The sequence below is a fragment of the Plectropomus leopardus genome, chromosome 18 (assembly GCF_026936395.1).
Source record: "Plectropomus leopardus strain MGB_pleo_1.0 chromosome 18, ASM2693639v1, whole genome shotgun sequence".
Lineage (NCBI taxonomy): Eukaryota > Metazoa > Chordata > Actinopteri > Perciformes > Serranidae > Plectropomus > Plectropomus leopardus.
The window spans coordinates 15,577,977-15,594,128 of NC_142193.1; the positions used below are offsets into that span (position 1 = coordinate 15,577,977).

General features: G+C 40.8%; 1 protein-coding gene across 2 annotated transcripts; it reads left to right on the plus strand.

Annotated features, from left to right (window-relative positions):
* Nucleotides 1–1,751: 1,751 nt before the first annotated feature.
* Nucleotides 1,752–16,152, plus strand: samd1a (sterile alpha motif domain containing 1a). 2 transcript variants are annotated; one of them, XM_042504629.2, is made up of 7 exons: nt 1,752–2,473; nt 6,890–7,244; nt 7,650–7,792; nt 7,921–7,981; nt 13,180–13,261; nt 13,509–13,623; nt 14,826–16,152. In XM_042504629.2, the coding sequence occupies exons 1-7, from the start codon at nt 2,108–2,110 to the stop codon at nt 14,970–14,972; spliced, it is 1,269 nt and encodes a 422-aa protein (XP_042360563.1). In that variant the 5' UTR covers nt 1,752–2,107; the 3' UTR covers nt 14,973–16,152. The 2 variants fall into 2 exon arrangements, with proteins under 2 accessions (XP_042360563.1, XP_042360564.1); XM_042504630.2 differs by having other exon boundaries at nt 1,755–2,473; nt 7,653–7,792.

The window sequence follows — 16,152 nt, forward strand, 5'->3', positions numbered from 1 at the left end:
GTTCTTAAAGTAATTGATAATTGGACAGCCGTGAAGGGATACAAATTAGTGAATCAATCTAAAGAGACACAATAAAATGTAGAGATACACGTTTTAAAATATATTAAAACAAAACTCCACTTGATATTTTTTAATCATGACCCTCCTCAAATCTACAAATATTTTTTTCCTTGTGTGACTTGGAAAATGCTTGAGCCCCCCTCCACCATAAATAACCATATTTCACAGATTCTGACTATGATAAATGTTGTGATTTTGGAGTTTTTACAAGAAAACTTGCCTTTGAAACCCTCTTGCTGGTTTTGGTGTTCTGGCGGTATTTAAAATAAATACAACAATTACAAGGTGAATATCCCTCCTTAAGCCAAATTTAAAAAAAATAATTGCAGGTATGTTTGCAAACACAATTAAAAAATGCTGATTTAGCAATATAAGTCATTTTGTAAATGTCTTGTGTGATTATATTTTACAATAGAAATCTATATACTGGGTTTACAGATATTGTGTGTTTTCCTTGTTTGTGCAAGTCAGTAATTTCTTCTCTCGACTTTTTGGACAATTCTCTTGACGCAGCCATATTTCTGACATGCAATCAAATGTCAAACAAACCCCTATCCTGTCCAGGTATTTGATGTGTTCTACCTCGAGCACACCTGACGCAACTAATGAAGCCCTTGATTAGTTGCATCAGGTGTGCTTGAGACAACACCTGATTTGCAAATGTGTGCTCTAAAGAGAGATTCTGTTCAGGGGGTTGAATAATTTTGAGACTGCAGTAGTCACTAAAAGTGGCATTTTGTGTGGATTTTGAAGAAACCACCTATAATATTACTGTAGTTATGTTGAGCTATTTAAATTGTTCTTGTTTGATTTGAATATTGCAAACCGCTGAAAGTTTGTAAATTTTGCCAATAAACCTGATTTGCGATGGGGATGAATAATTTTGAGTGCAACTGTATTAAAAGTCAGTATATTTGGGAGATACAGCAGGTTCCATTTCAGTGTTTTGGATGACCATTTTGCAGTGGTGTTGTTAGGCCTTAGCATTCAAGGTGTCTGCCTGGAAAATTTTATAAATAGCCCCAGATTTAAATGTTTATATATATATGTTCCTTGAATCCAGTAATCGGTCATTCCACCCATGTACTTGTACTTAAATAAATGTACTTAGTTACATTCCACCACTGTTAACATGAAGTGATAAATTGAAACTATTCTCCAACTTTAATCAATATATTTTTTATATATTTTTTTTTATGATAGCATTTGTTAAGTATTTGGTTTTTTTTTTCAACACTGACTACGAACGACTACCAATATTTTTAACATTGAAATTCAGAATTATTCCCGACAGAAAAAGTTTTCATGGTCAAACAAAGTACCAGAGTGCATTAAAAATGGCATCTAAAATGAGCTTTTTCATGAAAAAAAACAAAAAAAAAAAAACAGGATGATCCCCGGACCCCCTTACAAAGGCTCGGACTGTTAATTCAAAGGGGTTGATTTTAATCACTCCCTTTTTATTGGATTAAATCACTGACTGCTTTTATTTTTTATTTTTTTAAATTGATTTTCTAATTACCATGTTGACTTTTAGCAACACGTTTTATTGTCCACTCTTTCATTTCGTGGTTTGATCTTCTGATAGGGCAACACATGGAGCCAAAAATTACCAGCTGCATCTCCGGTTCTCTGCGTTGATCTGGTGAAACTATAGACCACATATCTTCAGTCACTACATCAAAAGCGGATTCTTTGCAGTTGTTGGCATCACACTTTGTTACTCTTGAAATATATGACCACCTTTTGCACCCATGACGCCCTACATGGCGCACATGGGCCCGAGTGCGCGCGCTCGCTCCCGTGCAGGACTGCAGATTCCACCTTAAAACCCCTCTCGAGTGAAACTTTTGGCTGCAACTCCGTCGGTCCACCTTAAGCGCACACGCAAACGCAGGAGGCGTACAGCGAGGTTTCCGCTTCTCAGTTGGGCTCGGACCGCGGCTCACGAAAAACACCGTGTGTAACGTACAAGGTTGACGCACTAAGGTAAGAAAAAAAGCAAGAAGAGAAGCGAACCGACCGAGCAAAAAAAAAGAAAAAAAAAATGTCTGAACCCAAGTACCGCGAGTGGATCCTGGACACTATCGACTCGCTGCGGTCGCGTAAAGCCCGGCCGGACTTGGAAAGGATTTGCCGAATGGTCCGGAGACGACACGGGTCCGAGCCTGACCGAACCTGCGCAGAACTGGAGAAACTGATCCAGGAGCAAACCGTGCTGAAAGTTAACTACAAGGGCTCTATTTCATACCGAAACGCCGCCAAGGTTCAGCGGAGAAGCAGAAAAAAAGACGATGTAACGTTAACGACGGCAGCGAGAAGGAGCGCGGTGGAAGAAGCCAGTCATTCTGACTTGAGCAACGGGGACAGCGCTGCTTTCGGTCCTGTTGACCAGGACGAGGAGGATTTGGAGGTAGGCTATGTGGAGGTTGATGCTTGGGGGCACGAGCTCACATCACATTGTCTCACTAAATTAACAGGTGGAGGTGAAAGCTAGGCACGGGTAGTGTGCGGTTTGTGAAAGAAAAGGCGTCTTTTTGTCTGAACACGGGGAGTGGTGAGGGGAGTGATTTGCAAGTGCACCCAAAACTGCCGCAGACGGGGAGCGGCGGTTGGACCTCGCTCGAGCGCTGCCGAGGTGGAGACAAGAAAAAAAACCAACAGAAGGTGCGCGTGTACTCAGAGTGAGGCACATTTTGGGGTCGATAAGCACTTTTAGCGAGCGATTCAAGGGCACAAATACGAGACAGCAAAAGTTGCACCGTCTTGCCCGTCCGCAACAATCCGAGCCACCATTATCGGCAGCAGAAAGCGCTTTTCAAGCCCCAAACTCGGCGTTGAGCGAAGGGGAGGAGGACTCTGCTAAGCTAGCAAGAGCAGACTAATCGTAGCCCGGATGTTGAACAGATTTGCTTTCAAAATAAAAGCATCTTAATATGCGCTGGTTAGTGAGGGCACGTCAAAGCCGTGTTCTGGCGTCTCACAAACATAGCTAAATTATTATTAATATTTTTTATTTAATTAATTGTATTTGATCTTTATTTATCCAGGGTGGCCCCATAGAGATTAAGAATTTTCCAAGGGAGGCCTGGCCAAGACAGTCATCAGGGAGAAAATAAAGTTGTAAACAGAGACACAAGGGGAGACAAAATACGCTTCACAAGTACCAGAATTTGCATGAAAAGAGAACTATCTCTGAGTCAGAAGAGAGCTTTCCAGGAGTCAGTTGTACAACCAGGCAGGCTAATAACATCAACATCTTTTGACATGCAGATCTTTCATTCCAGATTTAAAAATGTTGAACTACACCAGCTCCTTGAGTTTAAAGTCATTCTTATTATTATTCCAGACTGAGGATGCAGAATACCCAAAAGCCCTTTTTGGCAATTTCTGTCTGACAAAATTTAGTATAGCTCATTCATGCTTTTATTTCCAGAAGGGCTCACTAGTGTAATGCACTCTTCACTGGCCTGCCCTATGATATTAATAATAGTAAACTTATTAAGCAGAAGCACAAAGTGCTTTTCAGTATGAGGAGAATACAAATCAAAAGCAATAATAATAAAATATATGTACATACATATACCGACATGTATGTGTATTAAAACGTACCTAATATATGCATACTTACATATACACATATCTGCCAATGCATACGCACACACACACACACACACAAAACTGAACTAGAAGACTAAATAAGTAAAGTGAAATAGAATAGTATTATAATGTAAGCTGTTTAGAAAAGACTTACTGTAAAGTAAGTTTTCAGACATGATTTAAAAGTGTGAACAGAATCAGCTGATCGGATGCTCAGTGGGAGGTAGTTCCAGAGCAGAGGAGACCAGTACTGCTAAGGCCTGATCACCTTTAGTGCTTAACCTGGACAACAAGTCCATAGACAACTACAACTCATTCAAAATGCTTCTGCCAGAATACTGGCCAATACCAAGAAGAGAGAAGACCATTTCACCAATTCATAGAGCCTTGCATTGGCTTCCAGTTAAACATAGAATTGACTTTTAGGTCTTACTTATTGTCTACAGGTCATTCAATGGCCTGGGCCAAAAAATGTGTTTGAGATGTGTTTGCTGAGTTGCATAGCGCCCTCAGATCTGCAGGGACTGCTCAAATAGTAGTGCTCGTGTTAAAACCAAATGTGGTGAAACAGACACAACTATCCCAAAACCTGCCGACCCTGTTATTATTTACTATTTTAGTCTTTAATTGTCTTTTAATACTATTTATGGATTTTCCCTTATTTTTTAATTGTGAAACACTTTGAATAACATTTGTGTATGAGGTGCAATAATAATAAATTTGCCTTTCCTTTTATTTTGAAAGCCTGTGCTGGAAATGCAAGTGTTCATTCACACCGGCTTGTATATGTGGGAGTGGGTGAAGGAAAAAAAAGTCTTAAACACCGCGGATGTTGGAGCCTGATGGGGGACGTTGGGACATTGTTCGGTTGTTGACGAAGAGGCAAAAAACCAAATGTCACCAGAATCATATCATGACACATATTTTGTCTGCACATGACGACAACGAACCCCTTCCCTTTGCACTTTAAAATATGCACATCACTATGTTTTGCCCCGTGAAACAGCAACCAACCGATTGACATCGGTGCGAAAGTACTCCAAATAACGACATATTCAGTTTATTTGTGCAAACTGCGTCTATTTTTCGAGCGATGCACGATTGACGACGCAGTGCATAAGTCGAACCCCTAGATCCATTGTCGGACACGCAGCCGAGCCCGGTCACGTCGGCTTGGCTGTTATGGCCTCTCTCGTCCCGTGCAGCGACGGCATCACTTCACCGTGTCTTACAACTGTTTGTTTCGAGTATTTAAAGATGCAAAGTAAAGAAATATGCAGCCGGTTGCACTGTGAGACCTGAACTAACGTGAAGCGACCGCAAACTGTTCGTCCATGCAGCGCTATAGCTGGCGGATGCCCTATCCGATATGGGTTAAGCTGAGATCAAATTGACTTTGTTCTCTGAAAGGCGTGTGCGTCGCTACAAAAAACGAATGCATTTCATTACTTTGCACTGGCTGATTCTCTGTGCATGTTATCCGGGTTTTACCTGAATACGAGGGTCAAATGTAGACAGTGACGTGTCCGATAACGGACTCATTTGCGTTACTCTTTCGGTTGTGTCGCTTTTACTGTAAATCGGTGACCCGGTGCAAAGTCAAAGTGGTAAACGAGGCGACTGATGCTCTTTGTAATCGGAGTGCTGCGTTGATCTTGCCGTCGAGTTAAAGCTCTTTTTTTTTTTTTAAATCTCCGGTCTGTCGTGTTGTGTGCCGTGCGTTAAAGACCATAGACACAATGGCGAGGTCTTTACCGCGGCTCCCAACTCCATGCGCACTTTGGAGGAAATTTGAGCAAAACCAAAAACGCCTCCCATCGGCCCTTTCTGTACTCCCGTGTGTTAGAATTACCAATCAAGAAGGCCTCTAAAGACGCACCGAGCACATCGATTGTTTTTTTTTTAAATGTGAGCCGAGGTGAACATCGTGCACGATTGTAATCCTCGGGGGTATGTTGTTTTTGTGTGTCGGTGAAAGTTGTGTGAAATGCAGTGCGATGGGTGAGTGCCATACAAGCGGCTCTTTTCTCAGGAGCGGGGCGGGCTTTAGTGCGCTCTTGTGCTCCACTGCTGGGTCTTGCACACGCAGTCGCACACACGTTTTTTTTTTTTTTTTTTTTTACTCAGAGCGCCGTCGACAAAACCCCCTCCAACGACAGGAATGAGTGCGTATAACTACTTGTATGCCATCACATAACATCACATTCAGTTGTTTAATTGCGTGGAAACGCGTTTGTGGGTTGAAGGGCTCAGTCAGTCTGCGGAGTGAACACTGCACCGCGGAAAGGGCCGAAAGCATTCAAAGGCAATAATTTACCACCACAGCGGTCACATTGCGACATCTGTATGAGCGTGTTTTCATGTGACACGCTCAGCCTGCAATTAGTACTCAGTCGTGGCAACAGTCCCGTGTAACCTGGCTGGACTTCCCTGCTTTTTGAGTTGTTGACAAATAATGAACTTAATCGCTGATAGTAGCTTTTCCTCCCACTCAGTTAAATGATTCAAATACCCTCAAGTATACTGTCCCCATTGAGCCAAGCAAAGATTATGACACACCTGATGGGTTTAATTCTGAAACCACTTTAGATTATTTATTTATATTATTTGTTATTTATTTGCTTACTTATGTATTTTGCATTTTAAGAAATTGCATGACATGTTAACACTGGGGTTTCCAGTCATAAAAGAGAAAAAAACAGAAAGTTAAAAAGAGACAGAAAGCTAAAAATGCAAAATAACACATATAATATATAAATTAAAAAAAATAAACACATAAATAAATAATAATAATTGTTCCCTGTATGTAAGCTCATATGGAAAACAAAACTGGTTATATGACTTTAATTTCATAGGATTTCATTTACTAAAAAGTAATTTCAGTAAGAGGATTACATTTGGCCAATATAGGACATGACAATGGGTACCAAAAACACAGGCATACACACATTCAAGCACACACCAACACGTGAGTGTGCGTCCAAGTGCATACACAAAGACATCAATGCATTTATCTTTGTTATCATATCTGACAAGAGTCATTGGGACTATTGCAAGTTGTTAATGTCCCCCACTTTTCCCAAATTTCTTCAAAGACATGCACTTGCTTTCTAATGCTCATAGTTATTTTTTCCATTGCATATCCTGTCCATATATTTTGTTTAAAAGATCCTTCCAGGAATACAGTTGGATGTATATTACATGTTGCACCTATGCTTCTGTTTTGCAGGCTGACACCTCTATGGCGATGGACACAGACAGTAATGCAGACGAGGAGGGGGCCGATGAGAGCCGGGATGGGCAGGACGGACCCTCTCTCGGCCGCACGTATGAAGATGCTGCCGTACACTGTGCCTCTGTGCGAGCCGTCTCTGCCCCTTGCTCTCCCTCTGGCACGCGGCCTGGCCCCGGCCCTGGCTGCAGCCCTGGCTCGGGTCTGGACTGTGCCTCTTTCCAGAAGGCTGGTGAGAGGCCCAGCTCCTTGCCCCCCTCCAGCCCCAGGGCCCTCACACACAATGACTGGGCCTATCATTCTGCTGTCTGCCCAGCGGAGCGCCAGCACCCAGGAATGCAGAGAGACAAAGGTATTCACACTGCTAGACACAGTCTAATATGCACTCCTGGTATTATGGAGCACAATAATATTGTTTCATGTGCAAGATTTATGCTTAGTTTTGGGTATGAAATAGGTATGGGAGTTGCTGGATGTGTGACAGTAGAAATGCCTCCGTTAATGTAAGCTAGATTGCAAAAGAAAATAACATAATTGCATGGCTTAGCAATGTCTTCCTGCAGTAAGAAGTTCAGTCATCCATCCTCTTGCTTTGTACCAGTTATTCCAATTCTAATGAACAGTGTTAAAAAGCACACATAAAATAATTTTCAGCCGCATTAGTTTCTTATTAGCACTTGAATTTGCCAAGAATAAAGTCAGGTGTGACAGTGTGCATTATATCAGCACATAATGTTAATCGTTCACTCTCTGTTAGCAGCAGCCACAAAGCCAGCAATCCCCTCTCCAACAAGCAGCCCCTGTGCTTTAAAGAACAACGTGAAGAAAGAAGATGGAGGCAAGGCGGTGGATAGTGGCCTTTCGTCTGACCAGTTGGTACCAGACTATGCAGCAGGGCTGGTAATTGTCCTCGAATCCTTTTGTGTCAAACGACACCACCTGAATATCTCCTGCTTCTTTGATCTCTTTGCTTCTCACCTGACATTTTCATATTTAATTTCTTTTATTCTGCTTGGTGTCACCCGCAGAATGAGACCAAGAATGTATCTGATGGAAGACCACAAACACTGTCTTTGCCACCTGACAATTGTGAGTAACTGTCTCATTTCTTTGTTTTTGAAGCTGCTGTGTAGTATGTATCTGTTTTGCAGAGAACAAATTGTCAGCAAACAACTAGTCCGCTCCCGCATTTCGGGAAATGGTTTCTAAGCAATCATACACATGTTATGGGAGTTATGTAATAGAGTGCTCCAGAAATGAATCCTAAAATGTGGAAATGAGTTAGCATTTCTGCACTTCCACTTCCCTCATCTTGAAGTCAATGGGTTTTTTGAATTGGTTTTTGGTTTGATGCCTGAAATAAGGTCTGTGGTTAAAGCCCCCTACAGACTTTTAGCAATCCTATAAGTCTAGTGCAAGCTGCACTGTGTTACATGGATCTAATACACTTCGGTATGACATCAAGTTTGATGTATGCAGACTGTACAATGACGACACCCGCTGAATCACAGGCTACGACGTACGTCCATCAGCGTCGATACGCGGGAACAAAACGTTGCCAGCGTGCAGTATCCATCTGCACTGCTGTAGTGTTAGGAGGGAAAATGAAAACACATGAATCAAGCCATCGCTATTGTGGCATCGAAAAAAAGACTTAGAAAGAGGAGGAGGAGAATGTGGACGCGGTCGCAGCTGGGGAAAAGAGGCCAACGTGGCATGCCAATTTTACAACTAGAGCTCAAACTAAGTAATTTATAAGCATCGATTTGCATTTAGCAGTGTCGCGCTGATAAGTGCGTGATCATTTCATGCTGCATTTCTGTCGGTTGGTTAGTTTACTTAGGTCATAACAGCAGTCACACAGTGAGACGGTCATCCGAAATTTCTGACACTGTCAGAATTTTATCCCAGGCTGTCTTTGATCGCAAGACTGTGACAACGGCCATCCTTGAACCTCTCTCACTGTGTGACGTAGGACCACCGTTTACAGCCACTGCCAAAGATATCCCCACGTTTCTTTCACGCTGGTCATCTTTTGTCTGGGATAGCCCAAAATCGCACGGTGTATACCTGGCTTAATACAAACTCAAGAGACTTTCACGTTTTGTGCTAGGACATGAAATGTAATCATAGCTTAACGTTAGCTTTTTATTTCTGAGTATTGCATTTATGGTTCAAAAATCATAAAAGTGGAGAGGTTGGATTCCAGCTCCAGCCCTCTGCTGTATGTCATCCCCTCTCTCACCCCTTTTTACTCTAAAAAGCTGTCCCATCGATTAAAGGAGAAAAGCCAGAAAATTCTTAAAAGCGGTGTTCATTTGTTAGGATAATCTTGCTGAAAATAACATGCAAGTATCATAAACATTTGTTTGCCACAGATCTTATTCTCTGCAATTATCCATTATCCAATGGAAAAATCCCATTGGCTTCCATGTTGGCTCACAAAAAAACATCATCCCTGAAGCACTCTTTGACAGCTTATGTTTCTTGTGCCATTCTGGCTGTGTGGCAATTTGGCCTGTTTGACTAGTGCTCGCCTCGAGGCTTTCTCAAGATGTTTTGAATGCCTCACAAGCTTGTTCCGCTCCCCTCCAATCCAGGTGGTGACTGTGCAGAGTTGTTGCTCAAAACATTCTGCCCTTCTGTAAACTGCACTAGTAACAGGTTGGCTTGTCGAGGTTGAAATCTGTCGGCTGACTACAGTTTGACTCAATTCTGAAGTTGACGCATCATGATTTTTCAGTCAAGAAAACTCACGCCATGACTATATGTGATGAACATACAGCTGCAGAGGGTTTCGTAAAACTGTCCATAAAAAATGCGTTTAAGTGCCTTTTGGTAGATAACGCCTGCTTACAGATGGATCTGAATAACTCAGAAAAGGTCTAGTTCATATTTGATGGTATTTATGTGTTTGCCGATAAACAAGGCAACATAAAGATTTTTGTATGGACTCAAGTTGCTAGGGGTAACGTTTCATCCCTCACTTCGGACACACGTTTTTTTCCCCAGTAGAACTTGCTTTTGTATACCAACAAGCACAATTTGTTGTGTTTGCAGTGGTAAGCCCTCAGAGTTTATTTGTTGAAAATGTGGCTTGTCTGTTTTTAATGCAAGAGAAGTGGTTATGGATTTTTCCCTCCTTAGTGAGACATTGCCGAGAGACCTCCAAGCAAATTACTAACATGGCAAAATAAGAAAAAAGGCATAAGTACCACGCCAAAGTATACTGTGCTTGAATATGTTTTAGCTAAAAGGAGCAGTACTTACCTAAAAATGAGGGTTTCATCCCTGTTATGCATCACATGCTTGAAGGCAGTCCTGCCAGCATCTTGTGACAGTGGGCTGGTACTGTATAGCAAGGCTGCTGTATCAACTCTGTACCCACACTGTACTGAACCGTGAACCAACTCTAATAGAAAAGCATACTGTACCGTGACAGTGGAGGCCTCCGTGTGGAATACTAGAACCATGGAGAAAGCCTCACTTCCATTTCATCACAACTCTGCTGCTGCTGGTTCAACATCACACCTCTGCATGTCAGACTTGTGAAGCTGCACATTTAAAATACCAGTAAAAATGATTATTGTTAACTACATTTTTATTGGATTTTTATTTTGCACATTGTTGCAGAATTGGATAAAGTTAGAACCCTCGTTCTCATGTGATCCCTTCTGTTTGTTCCCATACTGAGTCATATGAACTGAGCTCCCATTTAATTGCATGTTGCACATTGATACAGCATTACATTTACTAAATGGGTGTGCAGGAAACTGCTAGAGCACAGTGACTATTTTGTTAACTAAAACCACAACATAAGTAATACCTGCTTTAGTAAATGGTACATTATAACCTCTGAACATCGGAAGGATAGTCGCGGATTCTTAAAAATTCCTAAAAGGCATTGAATTGATTTATCTAAAAAATAAGGTAGTAATTGGTATTAAATTGACTTTATCTTGCAGTCTTAAAAAATGCTCAGACATGGGAGATTGGATTTTATGAATAGTTTTTTTCTGATAGTTTCTGATAGTAATAAATTCCTCTTCTTAAAGTCTTCTCGATGGGAATCCAAGCAGCAGAACCTCACATGCAGAGTGAAAAACACAAAATCGCCAAGAAAACCGGCCACAAATGCCAGATATTTCCCACTCCTTTTGGTAAACCAAATATATACTTTCATGATAATGTAATATGTTTATTGTCTTCCATGTGTTTCACTCTAAAAAGGGGTGCTTTTTCAACATTTGATGTAGATAATCTAAAGTTGCCACTGGACAAAAAAAGTAATGTTTATGTTCCAATAAACATTTGTGCAAAATGAAACTGTCCTTCAATTTTGGTTTGTAGAAAATTGGTCTTAAACTCAACTTCAAGTGGCATTTAAAAAAAAAAAGCCTTAAAAAGACTTCTAAAATCTACCTTGCCTTAAACTCCAGTAACCCTGTGGGTTGTATGGAGTATTTATCCATAGACAGTATATTACAGATACAGATGTCAGTTTGCACACCCCTAGCATAGAGAAGCAGGCTGGAGTCTGACTTGGAAGTTTGGCAATGCGCTGCTGTGAATGGATGTGAGCAATTTTTTTAATTTAAGCCACCTAAAAAGTCCCACCAAAAAAAAAAAATCAGTATTAGTTGACGTGTATGCTGTACCGAGAGTATTGCACCACTTTACTTTTCCAGTTCCCCATCTATGCTCTCTTCAAAGCCACCAGAACAGTCATTTTAGCTCGCTGAACACAGGAGCTGCTGGTGTCCCGCTGCCTCGATCAGTCAGTTTGTTTGGGTTATTGTGTGATTTTGGTGACTCTGAACTAACCCTTGTAAATGTCAAAGTCACAAAATAACACAAACAAACTATCTCATTAAGGAATCAGTAGATCAGCAGCTCCTGTGTTCAGTGATGGTAAATGACTGTTTTTGTAAGAGTACACTTAAACATACACTTAAAATGATTTTGATACTTAAAGTGTGGGTCTTTTTTGGTGGTTAAATACGTTCTGTTGCTAACCCCTTCACCCCTAGCTTTCGTGTCAGACTCCAGCCTGTTTTTCCAAATCGGGGGCGTGCTGTCTATGAATGAGAGCCCCATATAACTCTACTTCAAAAAATCTGAACCATTCCTTTAACTCTGTAATAAATCAATCAATAAATCAACAAAATCTAATTAAATGAAATTAACAATGTATAGGGATGGCTTCTTTTTATCCTCACACAATACCAAAGCATATGAGTGTAAATGCAAGTGAGGGCGCATTGGACAATGGAAACAATTGTAACAATACATAATGACTACATTTATGTCTACTATATGCTTGCCAAATCCAAAACACATCTTTTGCTGGTATTCTGCCCTTCCATTCACACATACTGCAGCTTTCACACCAGAAAATATAGATTTACGGAGGGAGAAAACACAACTTTTCATAATGCATAAGATATATACCGACAGATATAGCAGAGTGTTTCATTGTGGTTAATTGTTGGCCCTCCTTCCAAAAATGAGATGGCAAGATGGATATTTTTTTTTACGTGTGTGTGTGTGTGTGTGTGTGTGTGTGTGATGAGTAGAAAACACATGTCAGGATGTGGTTAGCCTAGCTTAGCATGAAATCTAGTCTGGCTCTATCCAAAGTTCAGAAAAGCTGATTATCATTATCGTCATGTTGTGTCTTGGATGTTTACCCTGTACACAAAGGCAAAAAAATAATAAAAACATCAATTTGTGGTTTTTAGGGGAAGTTGCATGCTGGAACTATTTCTTGGCGAACGCCAATCAAATGTGATTGTACACAGTTACTGTGTGAAATCTTGCCATCACAGTGAGGTTGTCTGGTTTGGTATTACAGTGTTTGTACAGAGACCAAAACGTGTGCTCCACCAACCTTATCTGACAACCCAGAAATATAGTCAGGAAAGCTGCGCAGAAGTGAAGGACTTTTCTTTAAAACAAACACATTTTGGGGTGTTTTTATGGCTTGAAAAGGACTCAGAAACAAGGTGATGTGAAATTTACAAGTGCAGGTGATTTTGACTCCAAGAAAATGTTAAAGTTGTTTGGCAATGTGTTCTTACTTTCCGGGACAGAATACTGCAGTGTTTCTCCCTCATACTGTCAAACTCTCACTTTAATAGAAACCACTAAAACTGACTAATATTGCAGACAGCAACATGCAGTTAATGTTTCTCCCAGAGAACGTCATGATATCCATTTATTCATATTTTCGTTGTGGTAAATATTTACAGGACTTTTGTAGTAAGTGTGCTCCATTTTGTTCACAGGTACATTAAAGAACAAGATAGACATAACTTCCTTCACAGCAGCCGAAGACAGTCTTCTGAACGGTGGTAAAGTCGATGAAGTGTGAGTATTCTGTTATCAAACTAGTCATTACATTCTCCACTAAAAATGCATTTTAGTAAATTCTTCTCGTCCCTTCCCTCTCTGCAAAGGTTTTACACACTCTTGACTTTTGTTATTCAGTCTCGTCTTGAATAATAAATCTACATATTTCTGAGGCACAATCTCACGTTTGTATAATTACTGACCACACAAAGGGTCGCCAAGGCTTGAAATGTCTCTGACTCTCGTCTACCTGATCTTCCTCTAGCTCTGTGAAGAAAGAGAAGATGAGCCAGAACTTGATGCAGTGGACGGTGGCAGATGTGGCCAGTTACTTCTCGGCTGCAGGCTTCCCAGAGCAGGCTGTGGCATTTCGAACGCAGGTCAGTGCACCGCCACAAAACTGCCACAGAGGGCACTATATGCACACTGAAAACCACACAAACCCCACAGCACAGTGCATTTTAGAGGCAGTTCATTTAAAGTGTGTTGCAAAATTCAAGAGAAGTGTATGCTGTGTCCAGTATCAATTTGTTTTTGTACACCAAGCTGCATAGTAGAGGCTGCAGGAAAAGAAACCTGTGTTGAGGTGACAAGGGAAAAAAAAAATAAGGCATTTTAAATACCTCTGTTCTAGCAATGCAACACAGCTTCAGGTTGGCCGTCTGTCCGTCCCTTTCTCATGAACATGATATCTCAAGAACACCTTGAGGGAACTTTTTTCATTTTGGCACAAAATTGAACTTTGAGTCAAGGGTGAACTGATTAGAATTTGGTGGTCGAAGGTCAAGATCACTGTGACCTTGCGTCCGCCTCTTTTGTAAACACGAAATCTTAAGGAGGCCTTGAGAAGAATCTCAAGAAGGCCTATAACTCAAGAATTCACATGTAATTATGACAAAGTTACTCCATGTGTAATAGGCTAAAATGAAGTGATAATATTAGATGTCCAAAAGGTCAAAGGTCAGCTTCACTGTGACATCATAATGTTCTGCAAAAGCTCTTCTCTGGCCATTACTCAACGTCATATCTCAGGAGCAGAAGGGGAGACATTTGGTCTGATATGGAATAGGTGACACTAATTTTGGGTGGCCACCTTGAAACTGTGGCGGGTTGTTGTGTGTAAGTCATTCATGTTTTTACTCTAGTTTAAAACATGATGTTAGCGTTTCAATAGTTAATTTAACTTTTTTTTTAAAACTGTTTTTATTGTTTTTCAATAATAATGCACAAAGCAAACAAACCTCTATAAAAATATACGCATGCATGTGTACAACGTGTAATAATAGTAATGGCACACAGCATAAACTGATTCAAGAAGAAGGAAAAAAGAGGAGGCTTAAAAGAGACAATAAATATTTTTTTTCTAAAAAAGCTGATGGATGCAATCTTAATGCTTAATGCTCAGAAGGTTTCAAATAACTGAAGTGATCTATAAAAGGTTGCCAAATTTCATTACATTTTTCTTCTTGTTTTTTGTTATTTAACTTTCTACACAATGCGTCCTGGTGCTCATTTAAAAATCATATAAAATAAAAGAAAATACCATGCGGGTGATGCTAACAACATGATCTATTTCCAACAGGAAATAGATGGGAAGTCCCTCCTTCTAATGCAGCGCAGTGACGTGTTGACCGGTTTGTCAATCCGACTCGGCCCCGCCCTCAAAATCTACGAGCGTCACGTAAAGGTGCTGCAGAGGACCCACTTCTTGGAATATGAGGACCTCTGAAGTGGTAAATCACATGACAGACTAATGCTGCATTGACCCAAACGTGCATGCAGTGCCCTCTCCCATCTAGATCCTTCCACCCACCTTCATATACAGAGTATGTAGAGGGTGAGTGGGGTGGGGATGGCTGCGGTGGAATTGACTTTCACTGTGAGAATGACCAGAAACTGAAAGACAAGTCATCCTACCTCTCATTATGATCTTTGTTTGTCAAATGGTTTTCATTTCACCCATGTGGCTGTTGGATTGCATAATCAAGGGAGAAGCCTGGTACGTTCAGAGCGTGTTTTAAAGCGGATGACCTTCCTGCAAGAGCAAAACACCGATGATGCAGCCATTGGAGGGGACTGAGCCTTTTACAAAGTGGACCACCTCTGGGCTAATGTACCCACTGAGACATGACTGCATAGCGCTGGGAGCAAACTGTTTCGGGTCCACGAGAAAATGTTGCATTTTGCTCTAAAAGTCCTCCCTGCATCCTCGCTCAACCTGTTGTGCCACCTTCTGTTTGTCCAGAGCCAGTTTGTAAAACACAGATAAAGCACATCTGTTGTGAGTTTTCCTTTTATTCCGTTACATTAAATGTCATCAAAGTGCTGGGGAAGTCAGACGATCTACATATCTGCATCGCACGTCTGATTCCTGACTCATCATGCCACCAATAGCTGCTGATGTTGGATTATGTCTTCAGTGTCTCACAGAGATATAACCAATATGATATACTACTACCTGCTGGCAAGGCAATATGTGTTTTTTTTTTCTTTTTCTATTAGATGTGACTGTGGTCCAACTTAATACAGTTGCATTTTGGGGAACAATTGCAGATAGATGTAACCAGGCAAATGTGCAGCCTAATGGAATTTGCTTTCATGCACAAATAAAATAAAGTAATAAACTTTGTGAAATGTCATTGTAATACTGAATATATTGTTTTAAATTTAATACCGCTGCTCAGTGCCTGTTTACAGAGCAGATATCTTGATCAAATGCAATATTTCATGTTATCACCCATTTATAATTTGTCCTGTGTCTCTTTGTGTTTTAATGTAAACCAGCCTCTTGAATTGTAACATTCCACATGATGTAGTCTACATCTCCAATGTATCTCCCCCCCTTTTTATCTGTAACATTTACACTTCTTCTTCCAGAGTCACAAATAAAGCTCGTGTCTCTCTGTTCA

Coding starts and splice junctions, on each gene's coding strand:
- samd1a (XM_042504629.2), top strand. CDS start 2,108: ATGTCTGAACCCAAGTACCGCGAGTGGATCCTGGACACTATCGACTCG. Junction 7,245..7,649: donor AGGAATGCAGAGAGACAAAG/GTATTCACACTG, acceptor ACTCTCTGTTAG/CAGCAGCCACAAAGCCAGCA. Junction 13,624..14,825: donor CTGTGGCATTTCGAACGCAG/GTCAGTGCACCG, acceptor TATTTCCAACAG/GAAATAGATGGGAAGTCCCT.